The sequence below is a fragment of the Cladophialophora bantiana genome, assembly GCF_000835475.1.
Source record: "Cladophialophora bantiana CBS 173.52 unplaced genomic scaffold supercont1.21, whole genome shotgun sequence".
Taxonomy (NCBI): domain Eukaryota; kingdom Fungi; phylum Ascomycota; class Eurotiomycetes; order Chaetothyriales; family Herpotrichiellaceae; genus Cladophialophora; species Cladophialophora bantiana.
In genome coordinates, this window is record NW_015971595.1 from 281,286 (window position 1) to 291,859 (window position 10,574).

Sequence of the window (10,574 nt, forward strand, 5' to 3'; positions counted from 1 at the left end):
GCCGAGAAAGAAGACGGTTCGTGACAGAATCGGGGGATTTTTGTATGACTGTGCAAAGAATAACAGAGGTGATGGGTAGTTGCATAACCAGAGCTTGAGTACAGAGTACTTCCTCGTCGATAAAATCCTTGCATGACATGTCAGGAGGCAGAGCGTTCGAACGAACATGGTCTACCCAATCCTGCTGACGAATGAAAAAGACATAGTCGGACAGATGCCCCATTGAGTCTTCAACAGGGACAATGTACACCAGTACAAGGAGGCCAACCGCGGACCCCAGAATCATGGTGGCAACATTGCGCAGGAAAGCGGAAGCGGAAGTACTGATGGCCTCAGTTCAGCTCGTCTAAGATGACTGATTCTTGCAGGTCCCAGCAGTGCTTGTTTAATGAGAAGGACACACGGGGAGGGAGTCCGGCCCAGCAGGAGGAAGAAGCTGCCAGCTGGACGAAATGGAGATGGAGAAGAAGGGAGATCGTGCGGATGGTTACGAAGTGGTGAAAAGCCCAAAATGAGCTGCAGGCACAAGGAGCCATCTTGGCAGCGGCTTTCAAATGACATGATGATGACGGTCATTCCAAGTTTTCTTTTCTGATATTCGATGCAGACCGGCAACCGAGTGCTTCATTACCTAGATACTGAGCAGCCACCTCCCTTGTGAATCAATCCACAGCATCATCGCACGTCAAAATACCGCAATAATTCTCTCGTGTCACTCATGACTGACCCCCCGGGGATCGTATGCATGCCCCATTAGAGTGAAATTTTGCAAGTCCGGCCGGAAATATTATCTCTGCAGCCTTCGCCATGAGTGTGATACTAGAAACGTCTCTCGGCGAGATTGTCATTGATCTCTTGGTTGAAAACGCACCAAAATGCTGCGAGAAGTAAGTCTCGATCATGCGATTCCGATTCTGTCAATGCGCTGACTGGTTATTTCAGCTTTTTGAAACTTTGCAAAATCAAGTATTACAACTTTGCCCCGTTTCACAGCGTCCAGAAAGGCTTTAGCTGTCAGACCGGAGATCCACTCGGCCCAGACTCACCCGAAAGCGATGGAGGCAGCTCTGTCTGGGGCTTGCTATCAGGCCCTTCGAAGAAGAGTTTCATAGCCGATATCGACCCAAAGCTGAAACATTCCCAACGTGGGACAGTCAGTATGGCGACGGTGGCCTCGCCCAATGACCCTGATGAGCGACTCGCTGGCAGCCAATTCCTTATTACTCTCGGCGACAATATTGACTACTTGGATGGAAAAGCCGCCCCCTTTGGCATGGTAGTCGAAGGCTTCGATACTCTGGAAAAGATCAACAATGCCTTCACTGACAGCAACGGTAGACCTTTGAAGGACATCCGGATTCGGCATACCATCATATTGGAAGATCCGTACGATGATCCGCCGGGCTTAGTTGTGCCTGACTCAAGTCCTGCACCGACAAAGGCGCAACTGGCCACTGTTATGATCGCGGATGACGAAGAATTGGAGGAAGAAGTCGACGAAGCGGCTATGGAGAAGCTGCGAAGAGAACGAGAGGCACGAGCACAGGCTCTGACCCTCGAGATGGTTGGTGACCTCCCTTTTGCCGAGGTGAAACCTCCAGAAAATGTTCTGTTTGTATGCAAACTGAACCCTGTCACGAACGATGAAGATCTTGAGTTGATCTTCAGCCGTTTTGGCAAAATCCTTTCGTGCGAGGTCATCCGAGATAAACGCACCGGTGACAGCCTGCAGTATGCCTTCATTGAATTCGAGAATCAAAAGGACTGTGAGCAAGCGTACTTCAAGATGCAAGGTGTGCTCATTGACGACCATCGTATCCACGTCGACTTTTCACAGAGCGTCTCTAAACTGTCCGATACTTGGAGAGATGCAACGAACTCGAAGAGGGCCAGGCAATCCGGAGGTTTCGGTGGGATTGCCAGCCTTGAAAAGAGACGGCATTATCGAGAAGATGACGGCCGTGCGCAGAATGGCGGGAAATACAGAATGGTCTTTGATAAAGACGACATCCGCCGGAAGAAAGAGTCCCGGCGAGAGGAGGGACCTCGAAGGTCTCGAAGCAGAAGCCCACGGTATGACAGGAAGGAACCCAGACGGGATGAGCACCGATCTCGGGATCAGGATAGACACGGTCACAGAGATCGCAGGGAGAGAGATCAATATCGGGACCGAGATCGGGACAGAGACAGAGACGGAGACAGAGATAGGGGACGGAAAGGGCAGTCGTATCGATCAGGTCCCTGGAGGGAGAGAGACCGCTGAGGTGCTGTACAACAACTGCAATTTAGTTTCTTCCAGATTTTCATCGAAGGTAACATCAGCTATCCTAAAATTGTATCTGGCTGATGTACCTGGCCGATGAGTTGGGCTCTGTGGTGACCTGCTCGCTGCATAATATTGGGTAGGGGCTTGGGGAGTATGGACTCTCTTGTCATACGTCACCACGAGGCTGCAATGGTTTGGAGCGGCGAGGGATGCGGAGATGTTTTGGAAACTCTGCCCGACATTTGATGTCTCACCGCGCTAGACATCCTTGACATCCCTCCCTTCCCACAACTCGCCAGCTGAGCCAGCTGAACCAAAGCTGATCTTGTTGGCCCCATTTAGAAACTGTTTCTTCTGGAAGGGTGAGCAACTGTCTTTGTCCTCCAAAGGCGGCATATTTCTTGTCTACCGCGGCCCCCCTTTCTACCAATTCCCCTGCACTACGTACGTGATTCCTTGCGAACGCCGACTCACAATGGCTGCGAACATGGTAAACACTCTCCTCGAGAAGCTCCACCTGACCTCCAAGGATCATGGTGCACCTGCCCAAGAGCCCGATGAAGAGCACTTGAAGGCCCTGCGCCAGAAATATGAGAAGGCGAACCAAGAACAGGTCTTTGCTTTCTACGATGACCTTGACACTGAAGGGAAAGCAGCTCTATTTGAACAGCTCTCCATCTTCGATCCAGACCGCATCAATGTACTTGCAGACAAGGCCTTGCACGCTCCCCAACTGTCAGGCCAGCAGCAACCTTCCCTCAATCCTCTCCCCGAGTCCGCCACCGCCTCCCTCCTCGATGCTTCAGACGAGCAGAAAGAAGAATGGTACAAAGCCGGGCTTTCTCTTATTGCACAGAACAAGGTGGCCGTAGTGCTAATGGCTGGTGGACAAGGGACGAGATTGGGCAGCTCTGATCCCAAGGGGTGCTTTGACATTGGCCTTCCAAGCAAGAAATCATTGTTTCAGATGCAGGCAGAGCGAATCTGGAAGGTGCAGCAACTGGCCAAACAGCAGGATGGTTCTTCAGTTGACCCTGTTGTCCCTTGGTACGTCATGACCAGCGGCCCTACTCGAGCACCTACAGAGAAATTCTTCCAGGAGCACAACTACTTTGGTCTAGAGAAAGAGAACGTCGTCATCTTTGAGCAGGGAGTACTTCCGTGCATCTCCAACGAAGGCAAGATTCTCATGGAGAGCAAATCTAAGGTTGCCGTTGCTCCGGATGGTAATGGCGGCATCTACCAAGCTCTGGTGTCGTCCGGAGCTCGTGCGGACCAGCGGAAACGTGGCATTGAACACGTCCATGCGTACTGCGTGGATAATTGTCTGGTCAAAGTTGCAGATCCGGTCTTCGTTGGCTTCGCAGCGTCCAAGGAGGTCGACATTGCCACCAAAGTCGTGCGGAAGCGAGCTGCTAACGAGCCTGTTGGTCTGATCGTGGAGAAGAACGGGAAGCCGGACGTGGTCGAGTACTCGGAGATTGACAAGGAGATGGCTGAAGCCAAGGATAGCTCAGACCGCCTCAAATTCCGAGCTGCCAATATTGTCAACCACTACTATTCTTTCAGATTCTTTGAAGCTATTGAGGAATGGGGCCACAAGCTACCTCACCACGTTGCTAAGAAGAAGATCCCCTACATGGACACTGAGACGGGTGAGACCGTCAAACCCGAGAAACCAAACGGCATCAAGCTGGAGCAGTTTGTCTTCGATGTCTTCCCATTCGTCCCAATGGACAAGTTCGCTTGCTTAGAGGTTGACCGCAAGGAGGAGTTTTCACCCTTGAAGAATGCTCGTGGTTCGGCAGAGGACAATCCAGACACCAGCAAGGCAGACGTCATGGAACAGGGAGTTCGGTGGCTGGAGGCCGCCGGGGCTACGGTGGTGTCTGAGGGCAACGACAAGGGCGTCGAAGTGTCCCCTCTCATCAGCTATGTACGTCGCCGTCTTTCGGCTTTGACAAGCTTGGGATGTTGCTAACATTCGTCACAGGGCGGTGAGGGCCTCGGCTACCTGAAGGGAAGGGAGATCAAGGCTCCGGCTGTGATTGAAAAGAGCCCGTCAGAGTAGGCTATAACAAACACAATGAAGACGAATGCTGCATGATCATGAACTTGATGGAATAGAATATTGAGAGGGGTTAGCAATCGGGTACTGCGAAAGGAGTTATCAAGCAAGCTGGGACGACAAAGGATAGTCGATATAGTTAGAGATTGTACTGGGAGCTCATGCTCCAAGGTACCTACCTAAGTGGGCACTTTTCATGGCATCCTTCCACACTCGCTGTCACTGCTTCCTAGCTCGCTAGGTACCCAGTATCACATTCCAGCCTTTCTATGCATCTTAATCAGCAAGGCGTCTCCACAAACTTCAAACTGCGCTAAACCTCCTTTGTGCAAGCGGGCTTGGCACTGGTGGATTCTGGGATTGCGACTCTGGACAGTTCCCTCGTCGCCTTCATTTTTTTCTCCTCCACCAGTTGGTGTTGATCGGTCGTCGTACGGTTCTACGGAGGCTGGAAGTCGTTGGAAAGGTCGTGTGGGAAGTTGCGCCATCTGTAAGTGATCGCCTCTTCCAACTTATATCTCCTTTCAATCTGTCTTTCTCACTTGTGCCCCTCCTCGCACCGAAATCCCAATTCCAGGAGGTTCCCCCTTCTGCACCTATCCGCGATCTTGGATCTTCCAGCGCCTAACATCAAAACGCAGGTTGCGGGACTTGGGATACTCGAACGCGGTTTCAATTGAGCAGGTATGCTCTCGTCTTCCCTTCTTATGATGCGCCGCGCCTGTTTCTTATCGGTGACGGAAATAATCCGACCAACCATATCCCTGCGCCCCGGGACAATCAATGTCGCGCGTACAACAATCATAAGAGAAGGAATCTAACGCACTTGCTGTAGGGACTGAGGAAAAGTTTCAACAGAAGAAGTCGAGATGTCGTCCCTTTCCCGACGCGCCTGCTACAAGTGTGGCAATGTTGGCCATTATGCGGAAGTTTGCACTTCCTCCGAGAGGTTGTGCTACAACTGCAAGCAACCAGGCCACGAATCAAATCAGTGTCCTATGCCACGCACAACGGAGAGTGAGTGCCGGTTCTTCAAGTATACAAGATCCCCTGGACTGATGGAGCGATCTTCGCAGCAAAACAATGCTATCACTGCCAAGGGCTAGGACATGTTCAAGCGGATTGCCCGACCCTCCGCATCAATGGTGGTCCTGCCGGGGGTCGTTGCTATTCCTGTGGCCAGATCGGTCACTTGGCTCGCAACTGCCCTACTCCAAACATGGGACCACCTACTCGTGGCCGCGGAGGTTATGGTGGCTTCCGCCCTGGCTACGGTGTCACCAACAACCGGGCTGCCATGTGCTACAAGTGCGGTGGACCTAACCACTATGCTCGAGACTGTCAAGCTCAAGCTATGAAATGCTATGCTTGTGGCAAACTGGTGGGTCCAAGGCTAGTTTTGATTGTTTTAAGACGTGTTATTGACAATGTACATTTAGGGCCACATCTCTCGCGACTGCACGGCTCCAAATGGTGGGCCATTGAACGCTGCAGGCAAGACCTGCTACAAGTGCGGACAGCCAGGTCATATTAGCAAGGACTGCACTTCCACCACTGAAACCAATGGTTCGGCGGTCGCTGTGACGAATGGAACTCCTGCTGATGCTCCTGCAGCTGCTCCTGCGGCGGATGCCACCGAGGTCTCTACCACTGCAGCCCCCGCCGCCGCAGTTGCGTAGAGCACCGAACCTTATTCCATCCTGCACCACTGCACAGCAGCTCAAGTTTCTTTGTTTTGTTCCTCTTCTCTTGCATGTTGGTTTTGGAACTCCTCATCAGAGCAATATCGACACAGACAGTCCTTTCCCATGCCCATGTCCCCTCAGCAATCAGTTGTTTCTGTTTTCCCCCAGCCCTTTTCAGCGAATCAAACTTTCCACCACGTTAACGATACCTCCGGAGGCTGCTATGCCTTGATTCCTTTTTTTCGGCAATATGCATCGAATCATCGACGCCCTTTTTTGGCGTTCACGACCCTTCACACGACGAACAACCACCGCAAGACTTTTCACGACAAAATCGGCAAGGCAGGAGAAATGGGATCATCGGCCACGAGAGAAAGTAAATCGGAACATGGACCAGTTTGAAACTTGCGGCAAAAAAATTGAACGAACATGACTCCAGGATTTCACACGGATCAACCCCATTTGACGGTTTCATCTCCGGCGTTTTCTGATGAAGATCATCGAATCTTGCTTTCCAATACGCTACACAACGAAACGACTTTCCTTAGCTTTTCTCTACGATCGGAAGACGCCTCGGTTTGCAAAAGGATCTGATTGAGAGGAAGTTACACCTCGCTTTCTGACGTAATCCCAACCGACTAGCTGGACGGATAAAAACGCATATGGAGCGAAGCGGGCAGTGGACGACAATGAAGAAGCGAAAGCGATGCAGAATGAGTGAGGGACACCGAGTTGTGAGAGTGGAGAAGAAGAATGGGAGCTTGAGCGAGTTTAGCAATAGAGCGGGTTGGGAGGCAATGAGTGACCCTCGATGATATTCGATGGTTGCTTGGAGCACACGAAAGAAAGCACTCACAAAAAAAGGAGAATCAAGGCTGGCATCTGCAGATTGTGGGCCATCTTCCTCAGCATCATCATCATCATACCCCCTTTTATGAGAATTTTTGCAACTTAATGAGAGAGCATCCCTACGCATAGCACGGAATGCAGCGAGATTTACTGGTCCTCGCAATTGTTTCTTTCTCTCCGTCTCACATGGTCTATAAAGCCATGACATGAATGCGTCTAAGTCGTCGACGACCTTCGACGTCCAGCCAAAGTCAATGAACCCTGCCAATCCCGTGCATCCGACTCCATTTACATCCAATGTACCGTACAAGCAATTCACAGGAGTGCAAACCTTGAACATCGCGGTCGAGGCGCAGGCCGTCTCTGGCCTCGGACCTAGTGTGTCTCATCATCACGTGTAACACCACATGTGGATATTGACGCTGTCGAATGCCAATTTCAACATTGGCGAGCTCGCGTCGTCGTCGATCTCCGTACAAGTTCACCCTCCTCGTCGCATTAGCAAGTACAGCCTTGCTACTATATTCGTTGCGTCTGTTTCGGGTCGTGTTCAGCCGATCCCACCTGTTTGCTGGATGTCCAATCGATGCCCAACAGAGAGTAACAAGGATGGCGTCCTGGTCGTCTCTGTTCGCTCTCTGAAATGTGCGGAAACGTGGTGGACTCCAGCCAAGATGAGGATAAACTGCTCCAAACTCCCCCCCGGATTGGGAAGAGGTGATGCCCGCTCTGTGCCTACTGCTCACCCTCGGCACCATGAAGTTTTGAAATTGATGGAGCGCCCGGTGTGAGGAATGATCCAGGCGCAATGTTATGGATCGCGCAATAGTATTCACCGCAGCCCGAACTCTTCTTCCTGCCATTGTTTCGACCCGGGCGCTTCGCCGTCCATCCAACCATGTAGGTATGCTGAACCGACTAATCTGTGGTGATGCTCACCTGTCCGCCTGATCACAAAAGGCTCCGAGCATCCTGCAAAGATTGCAAACTGATCGCCAACCACGGCGTCCATCGGGGCCAGGCCAACATGGCCATGGTCGGTGATGCAGACTCTTCGTTCCGAGGACCAGAAAACCACATTTCGCACGTACAATTCAGCGTCTCTTTTCAGCGCTGCCATGTCACGGAGAAGATTGCGGGGTGACGTTATCAGCCTTTTCATCAAGTTTCCGGGCTTCATGGACAATGCTGCTCGAATGCACTCATCTAACCTCCCGCGAATGTCATCGTGCTGGGCACTGATTGCAGCAAGACGTCGGCCCATACGCCCGCCAGCGACGATGGCTTCCAAGTACTGACGCTGTACGTCGCCAACGGCCCGTTCATTGAAGTGAGTGCAGGCCAGAACCAGTTTCTGAAATGCGCTTTCCCACTTGATCATTTTGTAGGCCGTGGTCCACAAGATGGAGTCGGGTCCAGGCAGGGGTTTAGAGAGGCAAGTGATAGTTCCTACGGGCCAACCCCTCGTGAAGAGCACGTTGCCATCGCTGGGATCCCACCTGAATGTGGGTTCCGTCTCGCCACAAGCATTGAAGACGCACCGAATTTGTCCCCGGTCGTCCGACGGCGCCCATCGTATGCGAGTATCGGAAAGGACTGACTTCCCAAAATCATACATCCATGAGCCCGGCATGGAACTTTGATAGGACGCCAGAAGGCTCAGCGCAATATCGAGACCGCCTTCCTCGATCACGAACGCACTGAGTCGTCGCGAGAGCGTACATATGTCTTCAGAGTAGTCGACCGCGAACTTGTCCGCCGAGCTTTGTCTCATCATACCCAGTATGGCGTAGATCTTGTCTTGCTGGCAGGTAACTTCGAACCGTCTCGTCATCTCTAGAAGCTGAGCGGGCGAGTTGGTATCGAAGCTGCGAAGAGTTTTGAGCGAGTGGATTTCGAAAATCCGCTGCGCAGGACCATGGAGGTGGGGGAGCGTCCGCCAGGCCCCATACTGTGCAATCCGGCTGACCGAGGCAGACGGATTGGAGGTTTCCACAGCGCTCAACAGTCGTTGCGCCGTCAGGATGCCCAGATAAACGACCTCAAACGAGACCAGAGTTTCGCCCAGCAGGAATCGGAATTCAGAAGCTAAAGCAACCTCCTGCACAACCCAGAGTCGCGTGAACCACCTTCTGCTGCAAAACTTCACCAAGGCCTTGAGAGTCCTGTTCTTGAATAGAGGCAGCCCACGTTTCTGGGCCAGTGCCAGCTCCTCAGCTGTAGTGTCGGTGGCGTTGCGAACATCAAGTAGCTGTTCAAATAAGGCGAGAATGCGTGCAGAGCCGTCAGCTTCTTCGCCCAAGTCAGCTATGACTCTAGTCGCACCTGCGAAGATCTGATGCATGAGTTTGACCTGCTTCTCGCGCTCTCGGCGTCCTTTGGTGTCGGTCGATTGGTTGATGCAGATACAATCAGCGAACAGCGGATAGTCTTCGCCCAAAAGGTTTCGCAAACGACGCAGTGCCGAGTTCAGACTGCAAGTGATGTAAAGCCTGCGTCCGTCGCATTTTACAATATGTGGACGCGCCTCACTCGCCCAGGTGTAAGAAAGGGCAATATACTGCAGACCCCCTTCTGGTAGGGATTCAGGCTCAAGACTGTCATGACTGCTTGGGAGGGCGACTTCTCTGAGAGAGCCAGTTATTGGCGAGTGAGGATCCTGCACAGAATGCAGGCGGAACAACCTTGTCGACCTCTCAGACTGCAATGAGTCGTACGTATATGCTGGAAGCGAATGTAATGGCTTCTCTGCTTGCAGGTCTTGTCCGCATGAGCAATGGCCAGAAAGATCACGCATGCTCGAAGAAATCCCTTACGCATCGCTGGATGACATATCGTCGAACAGTGGCGCAATGCGGTCGATATCTGCCGTGGCGAGAAAAATCCCTCGAGAGCCACGAGCCACCAGCTGAAGCGGTAGAAACAACTGTAGGAGGACGGATGGGCTGTTATTGCGATAGCACTTGAATACCCGGGTTATTCGAGAAGGAAAACCCTACGAAATTGCCATAGCATATACGATTTGATCCTAGAGGGTGAGCGGAGGCCGCTCTAACCAGGGGCTTTAACTCAGCAATTAACTAAGCTATTAGCTGAACATCACTGGATGCTCCAGCGGACAAAGGTGGCACACCGAGAGTGAGGGGGACTAAATTAGGCCCCCTAGCTGTCTCCTACAAGTACTGCCCCTAGTAATCGAAGATGTTGGCTGCCCAGATCTAGCGCGCAAAACGGTATAATTTGCTACGCTTAAAAGACTATTTCGAGACCCAAATGATCCAGATACTCTATCGTTATTGACCCTACCATACGACAGGAACCATACAGACTCCCCGAAAGGTCTTGGAAAACGCGCAGGGTGTCCATCAACGTCTTCGGCCAATTCAGGGACGGTATGTTCCGGTCTGTCTGGGGCATCTAGACATCGCGCACCCATATTACTACGACTGGAGAATCGAGGTCACAAAACTCCATAGTGAGGTCTTGGGCGGGGCAGCCCATCGACACCACTGCTCGCCATGACCTCGAGAACTGTGGCCAATAACTCTTTCCCAGGTTCATGAACTTGGTGTTATGCAGGATATCTGGGCGTCCAATCCTTGTTACTGCGATGAAACGAAGACCGTTATGTTCACATACTCCTATGACGCGGATGTACCCGCTAAACCCGTCCCCCCTGATTTGCAGAGGGTGAAGTGTAGCGAAG

At 52.0% G+C, this 10,574-nt stretch overlaps 4 protein-coding genes across 4 annotated transcripts; 3 read left to right on the plus strand and 1 right to left on the minus strand.

Annotated features, from left to right (window-relative positions):
* Nucleotides 1-807: 807 nt before the first annotated feature.
* On the plus strand, nucleotides 808-2,263 carry Z519_11213 (peptidyl-prolyl cis-trans isomerase-like 4; the record flags this gene model as incomplete). Its single annotated transcript, XM_016768926.1, has 2 exons — nucleotides 808-887; nucleotides 943-2,263. 2 exons carry the CDS (start codon nucleotides 808-810, stop codon nucleotides 2,261-2,263), a joined length of 1,401 nt encoding a protein of 466 aa, XP_016614772.1.
* A 478-nt stretch (nucleotides 2,264-2,741) lies between these two features.
* Z519_11214 (uncharacterized protein) lies at nucleotides 2,742-4,337 on the plus strand (the record flags this gene model as incomplete). The annotated part of the gene is made up of 2 exons (XM_016768927.1): nucleotides 2,742-4,202; nucleotides 4,260-4,337. The coding sequence occupies 2 exons, from the start codon at nucleotides 2,742-2,744 to the stop codon at nucleotides 4,335-4,337; spliced, it is 1,539 nt and encodes a 512-aa protein (XP_016614773.1).
* A 1,216-nt stretch (nucleotides 4,338-5,553) lies between these two features.
* On the plus strand, nucleotides 5,554-6,013 carry Z519_11215 (uncharacterized protein; the record flags this gene model as incomplete). Its single annotated transcript, XM_016768928.1, has 2 exons — nucleotides 5,554-5,715; nucleotides 5,774-6,013. The coding sequence occupies 2 exons, from the start codon at nucleotides 5,554-5,556 to the stop codon at nucleotides 6,011-6,013; spliced, it is 402 nt and encodes a 133-aa protein (XP_016614774.1).
* Nucleotides 6,014-7,700: 1,687 nt separating this feature from the next.
* Nucleotides 7,701-9,665, minus strand: Z519_11216 (uncharacterized protein; the record flags this gene model as incomplete). Its single annotated transcript, XM_016768929.1, has 1 exon — nucleotides 7,701-9,665. One exon carries the CDS (start codon nucleotides 9,663-9,665, stop codon nucleotides 7,701-7,703), a length of 1,965 nt encoding a protein of 654 aa, XP_016614775.1.
* Nucleotides 9,666-10,574: the final 909 nt, after the last annotated feature.